The sequence below is a fragment of the Pan paniscus genome, chromosome 13 (genome assembly GCF_029289425.2).
Source record: "Pan paniscus chromosome 13, NHGRI_mPanPan1-v2.0_pri, whole genome shotgun sequence".
Lineage (NCBI taxonomy): Eukaryota > Metazoa > Chordata > Mammalia > Primates > Hominidae > Pan > Pan paniscus.
Window position 1 is genome coordinate 47,316,346 of NC_073262.2, and position 18,916 is coordinate 47,335,261.

General features: G+C 59.7%; 1 protein-coding gene across 1 annotated transcript in view; it reads left to right on the forward strand.

Moving 5' to 3' along the window:
• Positions 1-1,636: 1,636 nt before the first annotated feature.
• HS6ST1 (heparan sulfate 6-O-sulfotransferase 1) overlaps positions 1,637-18,916 on the forward strand; it is a 56,859-nt gene continuing 39,579 nt past the window's right edge. The window contains exon 1 of the mRNA XM_034954203.3: positions 1,637-2,480. Coding sequence (XP_034810094.1) covers positions 1,954-2,480 — 527 coding nt within the window. The 5' untranslated portion in view covers positions 1,637-1,953. The remainder of the gene's footprint in view (positions 2,481-18,916) is intronic.

Sequence of the window (18,916 nt, forward strand, 5' to 3'; positions counted from 1 at the left end):
AGGCACAGACTGCATCAAGGGGCTGCAGGCAAAAGCAGGCAGGTCCAAGCACACTGCAGGGCGGCCCCACCTGTGTCCCATGGGGACTGCACCCCCACTCCTATAGGAATGAGTCACTTCTGGAGAAGCTTGTCCAAGCTGCCCCCAGGACCCTCGGGCCAGGGACAGTTTTAAAGCAGCCTACAAGATGAGCAGGGGCTTCGGGGCCCTAGGTCCCACTGAGGACCCCACACCATGGACTCCAGGGTGCGCTGGGCTGTGTTGAGGGTTCTGCACCCGCCTGTCCACAGCGGATATTCCTGCGGTCCCTTTGGAAAATGCATGCCGCCCGCTCAGCTGGGTTTGGGGTGTTGGTTTTTCCAGCTCTCTGGGTTTGCTTCCAGGAGGGCTTTCTGGTGTGATGTTGTCTACGTTTAACAGCTTTACTGAGGCATAATTGACACCCCATGATCGCTTCCGGTCCCTAACAGAACGGAAGGCAGGGCACCACCCCGCCTCCCCCCCAACCCCGTCCCCGGCAGGGCTTGGTGTGGACACTGGGAGCCCACGCCTGGCAGCCAGACTCGCTCCCGGAGCCCTCGCTGGCCTGAACCAACACACTAGGGCCCACCGCGGCCGGCCCTGCAGCTGTGAGATCCTGGCAGGTCCCAGCCCCACTCCTGCGCTTCCGACGGGCTGCAGCCTCCGAGTACTGCCAGAGCCCAAGCAGCGTGAGTGGGCACCTGGCGGGACCCCCCGCCCCACGAATGCCGCGCGTGCTTGCCAGGCTGGGCGGCGGCGAGTGAGGAGCCCGCACCACCCAGCCCACACACGAGCCAACGGGGAGCGAGCCCTCCGCAGCCAGGTTGGGCCCGGGCCGCTGGACTCTCCAACCAACCCACGAAAGACAGAATATTTGGTGGGCACTCACGATTCTTAAGAATTGGCTCAATGTTTTATAACTCTTTCATTGGAGTATAATAAACATGGATGGGGGAAAATGCACCTCGTCTGATATTCCTTTCAAACAAGGAGGAAGCCATAAAGCCGCTCCGCAGGCCTCTGCAGACAGCCCAACATCTCTTCAATGCGGGGCTGCGGGGCACTGTCCCAAAGCCAGCCGCAGGGGTGAGGGGGTCGAGCAGGAAAGGAAAGCCTCGCTTTCCCTCTCGGTCCTGGTGGTGGGCGGCCCCCGCCGCCCTGGTCCCTGGAAGTGCAGTCCAGTAGGCTAGCGTCTAACTTCAGCGCCCCAGCGTGCAAGGTCAAGGCCTTTCCTCCCGCGCGGGCTGCGGGGACGTGGGCGGCTGGGACTTGGGGAGGAGGGGTTACGGACCCAGGCTCCAGAGGCGCCAGCCGCCGCGCCCCCTCACCGCGGCCCCCGCCAGGAGAGTCTCCCACGCCTCGGCTCCGCACTGCCGGTTGGTCCCCCACTCCCCTGAGGGCGGAATCACTTCCCAGTTGCTGGCTGCCCGCCTGCTAGCGGCCTCGCCACCGCAGCAGACCCAGGTCCCGCGCCCAGCACCCGCGGCGAACCCCGGCACTCCGGAGGCGGGGCCGAAGATCGGCGCGGGCGGCGACGGCAAGAGACGCCACGGGGGCGGGCCAGGGGCGGACCGGGGCGGGGCGGCGGCGGCGGACTGCGGAGACGCGGCGGCGCGCGGGGCGGCGCAGAGCGTTCTCGGCGCGGAGTGGAGCGGAGCGGGCTGGTGCTGGGGGCGCGGAGAGCGCTGTGCTGGCCGGGGCCGGGAGCGGGGCCGAGCGGGAGCGGAGTCGGGCGTCGGGCCCGGGGAGCCGGGGCCGGGCGGGGAGCAGCCATGGCACCGCGGAGGGTCGGGGCCCGCGCCGCTGCCGGCGGCCTGGGCGCCGAGTAGCCGGGCCGGGCCGGAGCGCGGGCGGCGGCGGAGGCAGCTGCGCCCGCGCCTCCTGCCCTCCCAGGCCCCGCGCCCCGCGCCCGGGCCCCGGCGATGGTGACACATGCGGCGGCGGCGCGCCGGCGGCAGGACCATGGTTGAGCGCGCCAGCAAGTTCGTGCTGGTGGTGGCGGGCTCGGTGTGCTTCATGCTCATCTTGTACCAGTACGCGGGCCCAGGACTGAGCCTGGGCGCGCCCGGCGGCCGCGCGCCGCCCGACGACCTGGACCTGTTCCCCACGCCCGACCCCCACTACGAGAAGAAGTACTACTTCCCGGTCCGCGAGCTGGAGCGCTCGCTGCGCTTCGACATGAAGGGCGACGACGTGATCGTCTTCCTGCACATCCAGAAGACGGGCGGCACCACCTTCGGCCGCCACCTCGTGCAGAACGTACGCCTCGAGGTGCCGTGCGACTGCCGGCCCGGCCAGAAGAAGTGCACCTGCTACCGGCCCAACCGCCGCGAGACTTGGCTCTTCTCCCGCTTCTCCACCGGCTGGAGCTGCGGGCTGCACGCCGACTGGACCGAGCTCACCAACTGCGTGCCCGGCGTGCTGGACCGCCGCGACTCCGCCGCGCTGCGCACGCCCAGGTGAGCGCCCGGGCGGCGGGATCCTCGCGCAGCTGCGCCCCCGAGGCCGGGCCGTATGCCCGCCGTGCTGTACTGGGTCGGCCCTGCCTTCCCTACCCCCTTCTGCCCTCTTGGGGGCCCCCACTCGCCGGCACCCCTCCCGACCTGCCGAGCGCCCGAAGCTCCCAGCTCCTCTGGTTGAGCCGGCTGTCACCGCGCTTTCTGACCTCGCTCTCACTCTCTTCCTTGCCTTGTGCTGCCCTACTGCCGGCTTGACTGCGCAGCGCCCGGGTTTTCTCCAGGGTCCCCGCCCGCTGCCCTCGGGCCACCTTACCTGCTGTGCGCCGTGAGGTCTGGCCCGCCGGACTTGGGGACGCGGGCTTCTGGGTGTGTGCGTGGCCTACCTGGAGTGTTGGCTTCCCCGTGCCGCTTCGGTGCTGTGGTCCCAAAAGTGGAAGTGAGAGTAGTGAGGTGCCGCCCCTGTGCCTGGAGTGCCTGCCTTCAGAGGGTGGGGGAGCTGCCAGGGAAGGGGGCTGGCTCTGCCCGCCTGCCTGCCGGTGTGTGCAGGTAGAACAAAGGCCCTGTTGACCTGGGGCTGGGGGCGGGGAGGAGGCAGTACCGCCTGTCCTCCCAGTGGGGCCTGCCAGCCGAATTCTTCCAGGCACAGGCTTGCCTGGAGAGAGGAACAAAAGCCACCCGATGGGGGACCACCTTCCCCAGGAAGCTACCAGCCAGGTTGGGGGTAGTTGAGCTGGTCCAGGGAACCTGTGCTGCCACACCCCTTCTCCGGGGTCCCCCAGCCCCATGTCAGAGCTGAGCTGCGTGAGGACACAGAGCATGGGAGGGGTGCCGGGGCAGCTCTTCTGGGAAGCCGTTTGTAGGGGAACCTGGGGTGCTGCTGGGTTTCCAGCAGTTAAAGTTGGGGTTATTTTCCTCCTGTTCCTGTTGGTGCCCATTCGTCCTGCAGGGATGCCCTGCGGGGCCTTTCTCCCCAAAGTCTGGGCTGGGAAGGGCCAGGAGCAGGGCTTCTTGTCTGCCTTTTGTTTCTCTTCCAAATTTGCCTTAGGACTGAATTTGCAGACAGGCTGGTGGTAGGAGGCTGGGCGGTTGTAGGCGTGTTGGCTGGCACTCTTGGGTCCAGAGGCTGTAGGCTCTCAGGTGTGCCTGGGGAGCCTGGAAGGTCCAGCCAGCCTGGAGCTGAGCAGAGTCCGAGACACTGCTCCCCTGCACAGACCTCAATCCTTGCTCTGTGGTCTTTCTCAGGCTGTCAGGAAATTGGGGTCCTAGAGTTGGAGGGGCATCTTCCCACTTTTCTTTCTCCCCCCTCCCCCAACTGTACACACACACACACCCACACACACACACACACACACACACTGCAGCTCCCAGCCTGGGAGGTGATGTTCTGAGCCTCTTACAGCCACATTCTACACTTGGCGGTCACAGAGCTGCCTGTCTAGGGACCCTGAAGGAGTGCTTCCGGCCCAGCACTTAGTCTGCTCTGCACAGATGCACGTTCCTGCTGCCGGGCCCCCCTAACCCTGGTCCAGCTTCTCTGTGCTAGGCTCAGCTGTGCCTGGGACCACAGCCATGCCCCCACCCACCCTTCCGCCAGTCAGAGCAGTAGGCTCCCAGAGTTGGTCACTGACCAATACCAACAGACGCCTCCCTACCTGTGGGGGGTGCAAGGATGGGGGTCACCCCCTTTGCCAGAGGGACTTAGCTCGGCAGCCTAAGAGGATTGCGTGGAAGCTTCGGGCCGCCAAGAAGCCGGAGCTTTTGAAACAAGCCTGCTCAGCAGAGGCCACCTCAGCCTTAGATTGCAACCAGGATGCTCTTCCTGCAGCCCCGCACGCCTGTGGGTCCCCAGGGTGAAGAGCCTTGGCCTCCTTTCTCTGGAGTTTGTCCATGAGAGTGGGAGGACCAGGTGGGGCCGATGGGGCCCCAGGTGCTACACCAGGAAGGCCCGGCTCCCCCTGCCCAGGGAGCATGTGTGGAGCAAGAATGGAAAACGCAGATGCCTCTGGCAGAGGTGGGCTGCCAGCCTAGAAATTGCTAGCTCAGCAGCATGCGGCAGGGTTGGGAGGGGCTTCCAGGGCCATCAGGAGGCCCCCTCTGCCACCCACTCTGGAAGTGGGTTGTGCCACCCGGCAGGTGACAGCACCCCACCCTCCGAGTCCCTCTTCTCCGCCTCCACTCCCTTCAGTTCTGTTGCAGGCACTAGGTAGATTGCTTTTTTAATGAGCTTCATCAGGAGGCCAAGGTAATCTTGCCTTTGTGCTCGCAGGGCCAAGCTGCACTGAGGTCCACCTGCTGAGCGCTGCCCCGCCACCTGAGTCTTCTGGCCCAGGCTGGAGCTGGGCTAAGCTGTTGTGCTGTGGCGGTTGGGATGCACTTCCCCCATCTGCCCAGGGACCCAGCAACTCTCTATCAGGGGCAGTGCCCATCCCTGCTGGAGTGCCTGGTGTTAAGTGGGCTTGGTGTCAGGAGACTCAGGTGTCACCCTGGCCCTCCTGCGATGTCTTCACTCTGGCTCTGCACTGCCATCTCCGTGTTCTCTGGGGACTGAGACTCTCTTTTCCTTCTGTCTCTGCCTGCCTCCCTGCCCAAGGCTGGCTCCTGGAACCTCTCCACCAAGCCCCTGCCATTCCCTGCTGCGGTTTGGGAGGGTCTCAGTGGGCCTGTGGTGCGCGTAAGAGAGGTGGGGCTCTTCCCGGCTGCCAGCCTCCCCATTGCACAGCATCAGCCTGGGCTGCTCTGAGCTGGGCATCCATGGAGATGGACAGGTTTTTGATGTCTTCCTGGAATATGGTTTGGAACTTCTAGTGGCTGTTAGTGCTTGGCTGCCTTGGTAGAAAGGAACAAGAGTGAGCAGAGCATTGGCGGGTCCCTCTTTAGTCCCGTGTTCACCATGGGGGCTGCCTCATCTGCCGACATCAGCCAGGGTGCTTGTAAGACTCCACTGGAAGGACGTTTGCTGGCTGGCCTTAAAGAGGTGTGGCCATCCCCAGGCAGCAGCCAAATGGCCAGCCATTCCAGGGACCCCTCGGTTAGAATGTCTCAGCACCCCACACTCCGCTGTCACTCAGAGGGTCCAGATGGTGCTCCAGAGCCAGAACCTCCCTCCTTCCTCTTCCCGTCTGCCTGAAGGCAACGCAAGAGCAGGCATGGTCAAGGTCTTGCCCGGGCCACCCTGGAAATGTCCCTGAAATCATGTAGGCTTCATTTGGGGCCACGGAGGGCATCTGGAGCCCAAGTGTGGCATCTGGGCCACCTTGGCCGCGAACCCGGGACCAGCTCACATCCTCTCTGCACCAGGGCCTCTCTGGAGCCCTTAGTGGGCTCGCAGCCTCTGTGACGTTGCCCTGCAGAGACCTGTGCTTCCTTGCTGGAGGGATGGCGCAGGAGCCCGCAGCCTCGCCTTTGACCTGCCCTCCGTGATCCTGAAGCCTTCTCAGACTCCAGAAATCCGCCTGGTGCTGGACCTGTGTGCCGTCCACCTGGTGTGCCTGCTCTCCTCTCCCACTTTTCTGCCTGCTCCTCCCCTCCCTTCAGTCTGCTCAGATGCCCCTTCCTCCAGGAAGTCTTCCCTGGCTTTCTGTTCCTAGGCTCCCCTGTTGCCTTAGGCGCCTCGACTGCTGTCCCATCTGACACCGTGCCACCTTGGCACTGCCCTCATGCTGGCACCGTGGGAATTTTTTTTTTCCTGGGCTCTGCAGGATCTGGGCTCTGTCCCTGCCCTTTCCCTGTGACTCAGGTTCACGGAGTCAGCCTTGAGTGTCATGGTGTTCCCTGAGAACCTGGGGACTCCTTGGTGGGGCAGACCAGGTAGGGGTGGGCTTGGATGAGAGCCTTTGTTTCTGTGGCACACGACAGTTTCCACCTTACCTTCATAATCGCTTTCTTCTTTGAGATCAAGGGAGAAACCCTCATCTGCTGTGATGGGGACAGATGTTACCCAGAGCATGTGACTGGGGCCAATGAACAGGACCTGGGGACCAGGCTGGGGGTGTCACTGTGCCTGCATTGCCTAGAGAGGCCTTTGGTTAAGATGAGAAGGGAATCTGTGGTCAAGATGCTCCTAGATTTTCACTAAAAATAGATTTAAAAATCCTTTTTTTTTTTTTTTAAGCAAACACATGATAAGGCAAACTTACGAATGGTTGGGTGACAGGATCGTTTTAGATGGTCCTCTAGCTTGGGGGATCATTTCTGCCATGCTGCTCTGGTGGTCTTCAAGCCACAGCTTCCTGTCCTAGGCACTTCACGCATAAAACTGGGGCCTGGGGACTCCTGCTCCTGGATCAGAGAGCCCGGTCCCAGAGAGTGCAGTGCCCACCTTGGTCCCTAGGGCCGGGGAATCCAGGTTTCTTTCTCAGCAGGAGTTCTGGCTGCCACACAGGGGAGTGGCCACCTTGGGTCTGGCGTCCTCCAGGGCCCAGGAGGGAGGAGGAGAAGGGGCCTGGTCTTGTCGTCCTTCAGGGAGTTGGAGGCTTTTGCTCTCACACTCCCCTTTGTTGTGGTTATAATGATTGTTTGGTAGATGAGTGGGAGGAAAGTATGAGGCAGAGGGAGAAAAGGAAAATCATCCATTCCCCATGCATGGTTTTTCCACTGTAATTGAAGCCATCATATAAATTTCACCATAAATGTTGTCTGTTGTCATTAAAAACTTAATATTTGAGTGGCTGCAGCTGCTCCGCTCTGAGTGTGCCACCGCTGGTTGGCAGTGGGTGAGTGCACAGGTTGCTCATTCTGTACTCTGTGGGGACTGCTGCAGGACTGCTCCTTGTGTGTAAATGTTCTGCATAGCTCTGATTTCCTCTGGAGATTCCTAGGAGTGGAATTTCTGAGTTGAATAGTCTGAATGTTTTACTGCTCTTGGTACAAATGTTACCTTCCTCTTCAGAACACCCACTCCTGGTATGCTCCCACCTGTGGTCTGTGAGCACCCATGTCAGTGGCACGCTCATTGGTACTGAATAGCATGTGAATTTTTTTTTTTTGAGATGGAGTCTCACTCTGTCCAGTGCAGTCTGGACAATGATGGCACGATCTCAGCTCACTGCAACCTCTGCCTACCGGTTTCAAGCGATTGTCCGACCTCAGCCTCCCACGTAGCTGGGATTACAGGTGCCCGTCACTACAGTTCGCTAATTTTTTTTATATTTTTAGTAGAGACGGGGTTTCACCATGTTGGCCAGGCTAGTCTCGAACTCGGGACCTCAGGTGATCTGCCCGACTTCGCCTGCCAAAGTGCTGGGATGACAGATGTGAGCCACCGCGCCAGCCTATTGTGAATTTTTTTTTTAATTTATTCTCTTAAATCACCGAAAAGTGCTAATCTTATGGTTTTTATTGCAAAGCCTTGCCCAATGAGTACACCCTTGGGGTGGCCCATCTATGTAGGGCACTTGGGAGCAGCCATGCCCAGTCACCCACATGTCGCCACCTGCTCACAGGTGGCTGAGTTTCACCCCTGCTGGGAGAGGGGTGCAGCTCCCAGGGGCCTGGGGTGCACCCTCTCTGGGTGCCCATCACCATCCCATGTGGCATTTTGCGGGACTGAATTCCGCCTCTATGAGGAACAGGCGTGACAAGCCATGGGGGCATGTAGAGAGGCTGGCAGGGTGACTCTTGTCCCCTGCACACTTAGCAGGCACTTGGAATGGGTCATCTTGTTTGGACCCAACACTCCCCCAAGACAAGTATATGAAGAGCAGCCCCATTTTCCACACAAGGAAGTCAGGCCCCAGAGAAGGTGGAGAATGTGTCAGTCCCTCAGCCTGGAGGGCCAGGAGCTAGCATGTGGACATCTGTCTGTCTGTCCTGAAGGCTATATGCCGCACCCAGCCCTCTGCTCCCAGCAACCCCTGCATGCGCATGGAAGGCTGTCTGCAGGTGGGGGCGATTGCCGCTGGCCTAGACCAGCCAGATGTAGAACACTAGGGCTTCTGAGACCTGGGCAGACATGGGCAGTTTCACATGTAGGCCTGTGTCGTTGCGTTTACTGGAAGACATCTGGCAGCCTTCACTCAGAGCAGAAGGACAGGCATCATGCCTGGGCTCTGGGCTCTGCAAAGGTAGTGCTGGCAAGGCTGCCTGAGAGTCGGCCCCTGGCAGCAGAGACTGCCCATGGCGGTGCTTGGCTCCTGGCGCAGTGTGGCCACCCCTTCTGCCACCTCCCCCATAAGATTGGGCTGTTTTCAGGTACTCCTCTGGTCCTGCACCACCGATGCCACCACCGGCCCAGGGAGGATCAGCCCTGCAGGAGGCAGTGCTGTGAGCCTGTGTGGGTGCAGGTGGGTCTAGGCCATCCCTCTGCTCCAGTGTCCTTGCTCTGCCCCAGTGAATGCTGGAGGGTGAGGAGATGGGAAACCCAGGAGTCTCCCCAGCCCCTCAGCTTCCCTCTCTGGGTGCCATCACCATCCCACATGGCATTTTGTGGGGCTGCATTCCCCCTCTATGAAAGACTGTGGGGTGTTTCTAGGTCAGACCTCAAGCATCACGGAGGCAGCAGGACTGGGCTCAATCCCCGCTTGGTGGTAGCGTGTGGTGGGTCTTTTGGGTTTGAGGCGGGAAGAGCATGAGAAGCCGAGCTCTGGGGAGCAGTTACTGAGTGGTAGCATGTGGGGCCCAGTCAGAGGGGAGCCCCACTGGAAGGGCTGCATGATTCAGGCGGGAGGCAGACTCGGGCCATCCCCTGCCAGCACTTTTCGGGCACTTCTCTGCAGCCACCTGGACACTCACTGGCACCTGCTCTCCTCTCCTTGAGGCCCACTCCACAGCAGTATTTATAGGTGAGGTGACATTTTGTTTGCAAGAAGGTTTTCATCTCTTAGGACTGTTCTTGCCTTCTCAGAAACTCAGTTGGCTCTGTGAAGATTTGCTGTCTGTTTTGGGTTTGGGTGGGGTATGTTATGCTGAAAAAAATAGTCCTAGACCTAGGGGATGAGGTTGCTCCAGCCAAATGACAGTGAGCTGGTGGTAGCAAGAGGTGTGGGCTGCAGTGCCCTGAGGGAGTGGAGAAGCCTCCCACACACAGGGTTTCGCAGGATGAGCAGGGGTGTGGAGTGGAAGCAGCGCTCAGAAAGCACAGTTGGGTTTCAGACACATCATCCGAGACCCTGCCACTCACAGCAAGTGGGGGCAGTGGAGATGGGACGGCATGAGTGGAGAGGGGCCCCTGCAAGCAGGCCAATTGCTTTCTGACTGTGGGACTTGTGGCCTAATCTCTTTGTTCCTTTCCTGAAAGTGCCCCTTTCCTGACAGGGCATTGTCCCAAGTCCCCAGCTTGCAAGGGATGTTGTTTTGGAAAAACGTGGCAGATACACGCCCACACAGGAGTGTTCAAGTGCTGATCTCAGACCACCCAACCCAGGGTGGAGGCTGTTAGAGGACATTTAGGATCCGCAGATGGGCAGAGGGAGGATGTCCAGCCACCAGAGACCACATACATCCTACCCCAGCTGTGGTGTGAAGATGGGGCTGTTTTCCTTGACCATGGAGCAAAAACCATCCAGGACAGCTCTCCCCCTCCATGCCACCAGTTGCTCCTGAGCCAGCTCTGTGGGTGCTGGGAGCTGCGCTAAGGATTTGCACCTGTCCCCACCAGCTTGTGGCCTTCTGCTGCCGCGGTGCCTCTGCCCTGAACTCCCTCTAGGACTCAGGACCTTTGGGGCCTCACACCCACCCCACTGTTGGTCCTTGATTCCTTGACTCACACAGTGTGTGGTCTGGGGCTGGGGCTGGGGCCCAGCTCACTGCGGGGGGGTGCCTGTGGGGGTGACACGCCGCAAGTTCCACGGGGCCACCTCGGGAGCTCTTGGGTCCTCTCTGTGCAGACCAGGCGCTGAGGCTGCAGTGGAGGGCAGGGAATCCATAGGGACTCAGCTGCCTGCTCAGGCCCTGGGCTGTGTGTTGGGTGGGCTTCTGGAAAGCTCTGCTGGGAGTCCAAGGAAGAGAGGAGTGCCCTGGGCAGCCCCTCCTACCTTGTGGCTGGAGCCGGTGGGTCTCATGGGCCCAGATAGATACCTGTCTGAGCCTCAGTCTTCCCATCTCTAAAAGGGGGGTGGCAGTCTAACATTTGGTTCTGTAGAGGAACCAGTGACTTATTAACTGTGACCCTGGTGACCGCATGATCCCTCAGCCCCGGACTGTGTCCATGTCTTATGGGAGCCATGGCCACTCATAACCCCTTAGCATTCTGCAGCCTAGTGCAGGCCCAGTTCCTCATCTGGAGAGCGAGCCGTCACCAGCTGTCCGCGTGCCGCGGGGAGACTGACCGCGGGGCCAGGGCTTCAGTGAGAGGCAGCTCCCGACAGCCTGCACCTGGCCTGCCTTTGAAGGCCACACGTGACCAGCACAGCTGCCTAGGATTATTTACACACAGAACGTTAAAAGGCCCAACAGGAGGGCCATCAGAGCAAATCACTAATTGTCTGGAAAGATACAAACTGGAGAGATTGAAACTCTGGAGTTAATTGTTTACGAAGCCTTGAAGGCCACAGAGGTCAGTGGCCGTGGGTGACCGCCCCCGGTGGTCATGAGCAGGGGCAGGGGCCTGTTATCTCCCTGTGACAGGGCCTCCTGCTGGGGCAGGCCTGGTCCTTGTCCAGGATCACAGCTGTTCCCTAGGAGGGGCTCTCCACTGGTCAGCCCAGGCCACTGCTCAGAAGCTGTATCAGGTGGACATCTCTGGGGCCAGCCCAGTTTGCATTCTAGCTCTGGCCCCATTCCTGCCTGGAGAAGTTGGGAACATTCAACCTCATTTTCTTTTCCCACCTCATGGAGTGGTAGGAGATGAGAGTCCACTCTGTAAGCTCCACACTATCCTTCACCCTCCACAGCAAACTAGGACAGAAGGTTCTATGTGTAACCCAGCAACAAGGAGGGCAGGTAAGGCTGGCCAAGACCCATCTCGGGGCTGGGGAACCCCGGGACCATACCAGGGGTGTCAGCAGAGCAAAAGAGAGGCCCCAGGCTTGCAGTCAGACCAGCTGGGCCAAATCCTGGCTTTGCATCTCACAGGCTTCTGCAGCTCAGGCTCCCCATCTGTAAAATGGGCATACTCATAGTGCCTGTGCAGGAGGTAGACAGTTGGAATTCTACCCACAGTTCCACTGTGGCCTCTGTACTATAAGAGGCTAGAATCTGACCCATCTGTCCTGGAGACAGGGAAGAGACCTCCAGAGCCAGCTAGGAAGTCAGCTCTTGTTCTCACTCCATGAATTGGTTGGTTTGCAGGGAGCTTCCCTCAAAGCAGCTGAAGTCTGTGCAGGTTGGGTCCTGTTATCTGGGACATCACCAAGTGTCATCACTGGCCTTCCAAGGTGATGACCTGGAGCATGCTGTGTTTTGGCTGTGGGGGTCTCCTGCTCACCTTGGGCTATGGCCTTGGGACCACCCAGTGCCTTCCTGACTGTGCCCATTTGACAAAAGGCTGTCTCTACCAGGATCTCCAGAAAGCTCTGGCCCTCTCTGGCCAGCAGCCAGGATGTAGAGACTGTGCACATCTGTCCTGGTGCCCAGGTCGTGAGACCCTGTGGGTGGCAGCCTGACCCCACCCCCAGCCATCTGAGAACCTCGAGACCCAACCAAGAGGAACTCAGGGTCAAGAGGAGGAAGGGGTGGATGCCACGTGATGCTGGCCCTGCACAGAGGCTCGCCTGGCTGAGGGCCCAGGCCTTGTTCCTTGGATGCAGTGGTTCCTCCCTTCCCTAGACCCCACCAGCTGCTATCACCCCCTACATGGTATCTCCGGGGGTGTAACTGGGGAGCCTTGTGGAGTTTCACCTCTGTTCCCACTGCAGGCTCAGCTGGGTGCGGCTCGCAGGTGAAGACCCCATGCACTGTGCTCCACCCCACCCCTGCCTCCCTGCAGCCTCGCTCAGCACCGCTGCCCTGCGTTTCACGTGTTTCCTGCCCTTGTGTTTATGCTTTCGCTGTAGATGTGTGTATTCCTTAAATGATACACAGTGCTGTTTTGATGTTACTAACTTTCCAGAACCCTTATCAAACTCTGCTTGACCTTCTGCAACTTGCCGTCTTCACTCAGCCTTGTTTTGAGATTTATCCCTGTTGGTCCCTGACATGCATGTTTAATTCATTGACTGCTGGACTTAACATCAAGGTAGTCCAGACGGATCTCTGCTCGGTTCTAATGCAGCTGCGGGGAGCATTTCACTTTGGCCATCACAGTCCAGGTGCGGCCACGGTGCTCGCTCATGGTCCCTGTGTGTCCCTAGGATTGTGTCAGAGGGAGGTTCTCCTCACCACCATGCTGTGCCCGTGGTTCCCGATTGTTTGGGCGGGCACTCTTGGCTCATTTCTGCCAGGCCAGGAGCCAGGAAATGGGACCTCTGTGCTCTTAGTGCATGTTTCCCCATGGCAGAGAGATAGCATCTTACCATGTGTTTATCGGTCAGTGAGGTCTCTTCCACCGACCTGTTCATGTCTTTGGCCTGTTTTCCCCTACAGGGCTGTTTGTGCTTCGTGTATTGGTTCGTAAGCGTTCTTTATGTGTCCTGGTGCCAGGTTCCATGGGTAGCATGCTCCCCGCTTCTCTCCTCCTGTTCGTCATTTCTCCATGTGTGGACTTGGGCCTGTGGCATCCCGGTGCCTGCACCAGGTAGGGCCAGGCTGGCCCAGGTACATCCCATCCTCCAGCTGAGTCACATGCCAAGAAGAGGTATGCCTGCTGACCTCTGAACCCCATGGGACCCTGCTGGTGGTGAGAGCTCAGCCGGGGGCTTGTTAGTGTGAGCGGGTGGACAGATGGCAGCTGACCAGCATCCTCCCTGCAGCATGCACCCCCCAGGGCCTTCTCTGGAGATCCTCAGCAGTGCCCACGGTGGCACCTGCACAACCCTGAGCCCAGGAAGGCCAGACAAGCAGACAGTTCCTCACGTACCAGGGCCCCCTCACAGCGATTTTGCCGCATGTATTGGAGTCCCTTTGAGATTGAGTTGGAAGGAAACCCAACTAAAACCACCTAAAACCAGAGCCTGGAACCCATGGCTCTGAAGTCACAGGGCCCCCCCACCCCAACTCCCAGTGAAAATCTGGGTGGGCGTTTCCCAGAGGGAAGCCTGCCTGTGTCACCCCCCAAGCCCGGCCAAGGAGCTGGATGTCCACGCCCTGTGCCTCAGCCTCCCCCCATGACAGTGACGACACTGCTGTCTGTGCCTCCAGCCTGGTGCCTGGCCCTGCCCTCACTCCCCAGGCCCCTTGGGCACCGTCTGCTGCGGGTGCACCCAGGGCTGTCCCTGTGGGGCACTGCTCTATGGATAAAGCTTTTCGCACCCCCTCGGAAAGGAGCATGGGGGTGGTAGCCCCCTCATCATCCCAGCCTTGGAATGTGCCCCCACCCCATGTGACCCCAGCCCCATATTTGCAGTACCCCTGCTGCCGTGCCCCCACTGGCTTAGGACAGAAGGGCCTACACATCACCATCCACCTGAGAATTAGAAAGCGCCTTCTGCTGCAGGGCTTGCAGGAACAAATGTTTGCAGCCCCTAGGTGGCAGGGGGAACATCTCCCCTCTGAGTTATGAGCTTTAGAGGCTCCTGTGTAAATATTTACCTCTCTAGAGCATTGGTGACCGTGGGAGATCGGGATCTGTAAGCACTGAGGTTTTCTGTTTGCGTCATCGTGGCCAGGGTGGGGTGGGGGTGTCGTCCTGGAGCAGGGAGCCAGGCTGTGGAGTGTGCAGCTGCGTTCTCCCTGGAATCCTGGTCCACATTCCCTGGCAGAGAAATCTTCGCAGCGGTGCAGCCACGTTCTCCAGCCCGACCACAGTTGATGGAGGGAAAGCCAGGGAAGGCACTCTCCTGTGGAGTGACACCAGCGTGGTAGCCCTGCTGAGGAGCGGAGGCACAAAGGAGGGCATTCCTGTCCCGAGGGTGCAGTCTGGGAGCAGGGAGGGGCTGTGACAGTCTCATTCAGGCCTCATTGTCAGGGGCGCTGTTTTGCAGATGAGTAAACTGAGACTCAAAGAGCCTAAATAACTCATCAACTAAGGTCACCGGTGGCAGAGCTGGGATTCACACACAGGCCTGTGCCTCCAGGATTTCCCCCAAACTCCTCCCAGTGACAAGTCGCAGGCAGGTCACTCCCCAGAGTGGGGAGCCAGGCGTGTGGCTCATGTCCGCCACAGTGCCTGCCTCTGGGAGGGTAACGCAGCTGCTCTGCGAGCAGGTGGGCTCACCAGGGAGTCCAGGATGGTGCAGGGACCCTGGGCAGGTCCTGAGGGACTGCTGGCCCACCCTCCTCAAGGTCCAGCTGAATGAGTGGCCTGCTGGAAGCAGCCGTCACCAGGTGTGATGCTTCAGCTCCCCTGAGAGGATCAAGGGCAGGCAGAGCAGATGGTCTCCCGGGGGAGTTGAGAGGGTTGTGATGTCACCCGTAAGGAGAGGCCCTGCCCAGGCACTAAGCCGGGGAGAAGGTAGGCCCCAGAGTGAGAGTGGGTTCCAGCTCTGCCTGGAGAACAAGGGCCTTAGCCAGCCGGGCTCCAACCCTTGCCACAGCCTCCTTCCTTCCCGCCCACCGCAGACCCCAGGGCTCCCGGTTGGAGGGGCTCGGCCCCTCCTCTTCTGCCTCTGTTCCCTCCTGGCAGGCAGGAAGGTGAGCAGGTCTGAGCAGTTGGTTTAGCTCACGCAAGTCCAGGCAGGGCCGCTTGTCGGCACACGTCCTGAACCCTGCAAAAGTTCAGGCCTCCCAAGTCATGCTTTAAAACTGTCCAAGCAGGCCCACCGGGAAGCCAGGCCCAGCAAGGAGGGGTTTGTTACTCTGCTTTCCTGGAAGCTGGGCTGGCAACGTTCCCAGCAGAGAACATCATTCTTACAAAGTAGAGGGGTGTCAGGTTTCAGCCAAGTGGGTAAAAGGCAGGTAGTGGGATTGGTGTGGCTGTTCCAGGACAGGAGCAAACCCCCATCCTTCAGCAGGTGGGTCAAATGGGGACCCAGGCAGGCAATGGGTCAGGCCAGCAAAGGCTGGAGAATCCAGAATGGAGAGCTTAGGAGGCCCTCATAGCAGGGAGCTGCCTCCTGCATGACACTGACCCTGTGCATTCCACACAGATCACAGGCACTGCCCTGGGCCACCAGGAAGGCCCTGGGGACCGTGTTCCATGGGTTGCCACAGAGCCAGGGGATGATGGCCTGCAAGTGTGTGTGGGTGCTCAGTCACCCGCCCTCCCCAGTGCAGCCCAGCCCAGCTGCAGGAGAGGAAGGTAGCCATTCCTGAGTGTCATGAGATGCTGAGTGCTCCAGGGTGGGTCCTCTCACTGACCCAGTGAGGGCTGCCACTGCTGTGCGACACTGCTGTGAGCACTCTGATGGGACACAGTGTCACTGTCACTGTTCTCTGGTACATGGGTGCCTCCATATCTTCCCAGTGGCAGAGGGTTTTTGGCCAGCATCTGACTACAGCGGCTGTGTGCATTGCTGCAGTGCTGGGCTCTCCCGAGAGGGGACCCACGGGCAGAGGTCACCAGCCAGACGGGGAGGGCCAGGGTTTGCACCAGCCAGCCCAGGGACCTTTCTGGAGTCCTGTGCAGCTGTCCGTTAGCAAGGCAGCCTCCAAGGGATGCCAGGGCCTTACAGTCTGTGACAGGTACTTGTTTCGTCCTCCTGCCCCTTAGCCAAAGACAGCTTAGTGCCCAGGCAGTGGTCCTGGTCCTGAGGGGCTAGAGGCCCTCCTCTCACCAGGCCTGTACCATGCACCATCTCTGTCCCTGGGGAGCACCCACACGGGGAGACCCGGTTTCTAAAGACTCGGACACACTTCAAGAGGACGAGCATGGCTGGCAGCATCCCCCAGCGTAGGGGTCGGGGAGGGGGAGCTATATTAGGGTTCTCCAGAGGGACAGAACTTATAGGATATATAGAGACAGGTGAAAGAGGATTTATTGGGGGAATAGGCTTATGCAATTAGGGAGACTAAGATGACCCGAGATCTGCCATCTGCAAGCTGGAGAACCAGAGAAGCCAGCGAGCAGGCTTAGTCCAAGGCCAAAGGCCTGAGAACCTGGGGGCTGTGGTGTTAGGTCCCAGAGCCCAAAGGCCCAAGAACCTGGAGTTCTGATGTCCAAGGGCAAGAAGATGAGTGTCCCAGCTCCAGAAGAGAGAGGAGATTCACCCTTCCTCCACCTTCCTGTTCTGTTGAGGCGTGCGGTAGATTGGAAGATCTCTGCTCACGCTGGAGAAGTCAGTCTTCTTTTCTCAATCCACCCATTCAAATGCCAATCACAGACATACCCAGAAACAAAGCTTTACCAGCAATCTTGGTGTCTTTTAACCCAGTGAAGTTGACACCTAAAAGTAGCCACCACAGTGGCCTTTGGGTGAGGACCTGGGCACCCACACTGGGCTGCAGTAGCGTTCTCCCAAGGGAGCCTCAGCCATTTATTTCTAGGCACCTCCCAGATGTCCCCTTTAGCAGGCAGGCTGGATGTCATGAAGCAGAAGGATGTTGGCCAACAGGTGGCAAGTGCCCACTTGACGGGGTTGGCCAGCCAGTGTCCCCCCACCATGTATGGAGGAGCATCTGGGCCCAGACAGGTGCGTGTGCAGGTGGGACTTTAAGCTCAGGGTTTTGCATGATTGGGTGCTAGATCTGGAAACTACGTTTTAGGTACTTCTCTTCGGTTTTGTTCTTACTGTAACAGTAGTGCATGCTGATTCTAGAACTTGTTCTCAAGCACAGAGGCACTACATAGAGCTGTCCTCAGCCCTCAGGGTGGCCCCATGGGTGTTGTGCTGTTAGGGTCAGGGTCAGCCTGCTCCCAGCTCCTCTGCATGGCCCCGTGTCCCTGGGCACTTCACATGCCCTCCTGGCCTTGCCTTTACTGTCCTCTGTGATGCTGCAAAGCACCTCTTGGCTGCATGTTTGGTCTGCATCTTGGGGCATCCTTTCAGAGAACGTCGAGAGTGGAGGTGTCCTGGCTGTGTGCCTCGCCCTTGGGCATCAGGGGTGGGGCAGGCCCAGGCCCCAGAAAAGCCTGGCATTTCCTCCTGGGAATGGGCAGCAGGTCGGATGTGTGGGCCTGGCTCCTGGGGTTTAGACTGTGGGGGACCAGAGAAACATGTGGTCAGCACTTTGGAGGAACACACAGGGAGGGGTGAGGACAGGAGGGCGTTGCAGGCAGAAGATGCCGTGAGCAAGGACCTCAAGGGCAGGCGGTCGGGGGAGAAGAGGCTGGAGCAGCTGAGAGGCCAGGCCTTGCCCTGTACAGAGCAGGGAACTGGCCAGCTGTCTTCCCAAAAGAGGCCTTGGGAGGGTGGACTCAGATGGGGGCCGTTGCGGAAGAGGCCCCACCACAGAGCCGTTGGAATGGAAGACCTAGCCACAATGGGAGACCTAGCCTCAAGGGCTGGGCCTGAATCAGGAAATGCCTTGAAGCCCCGTGGTGGCAGGGGCTTGGTGGGGAGCATCCCAAGTGCAGCTTGAGGGAGTGAGGGGAGGGGAGCCAGCCACCAGGCACAGGAGTAGCAGGGGGTTTGGGAGGGAGCCACCATGTCAAGGAGCCACTCAGTCACCAGCACCTGCGTGCAGAGCCATTGCTGGGCCCCAAGAGAGGACTGGGTCCACCCTTGGGGAACCGCTAGCCCTACACCTAGAGGAGCTGCAGATGGTCACAGGGCTGGGGCTGGGAGGGAGTGGATCAGATGGGAGTGTCTTCAGCTGGATGCTTAGTGAGAGAGTCCCACACATGCACTCCCACACATGAACACACCACGTACACATCAGTAAACATGCAGACACACATGCACGCCAGCCTTGGCTGCACAGCCCCAGCTCAGCCTGACCCATGTGTGCTGCCCATGGCATTCTTTGACCTCAAGGTCCCCAGTTTAGCAGGTGGCCAGTGAGTCATGGGGCCTGAGACCAGGTATCCTCCCCTAGTTACACCTCTCAGACTCCCTGAGGCAGCAGCGCCAGCTTGGAGCGCAGCACCTGGCCGGAAGTCCCCATGCACAACCTCCACTCTGGTCACACTGAGCAGTGACACCTACTGCCTCAGGGTGTCCTGAGGGATAGGACTGGCTTCAGGGCTCTGGCGGGAATGTCTTCTCATTGGGGCATGACTTTATCCAGGGAGAGGAGCTGGCGGCACCATGGAGAGCCCAGTCCTCTGCCTTCCCTCCCCTCAGGCCAAGCTGGAGCCTCTGAGCTGTTCCCACTAGGGAGACACCGGCCAGCATGGTGTCCCTGACTGTCTGGCAGCCATGATGCCTGCATGAGCCAGTGGGGCCCAGGAACACATGCTGCCCGATGTCCATGAGTGCCGGGGACCCCATGGAGGCTGGGCCCAGCGGGCGGGATCAGCTGCAAGCTTCAAACCAGCACACATGTGCCCCTGAGGGTGAGAGGCTGGAGAACTCCCAGGGTTGACCAGGGGCTGACAAAGCACGCACGCTCTCCCACACACGCACGCTCACGCTCATATACACACA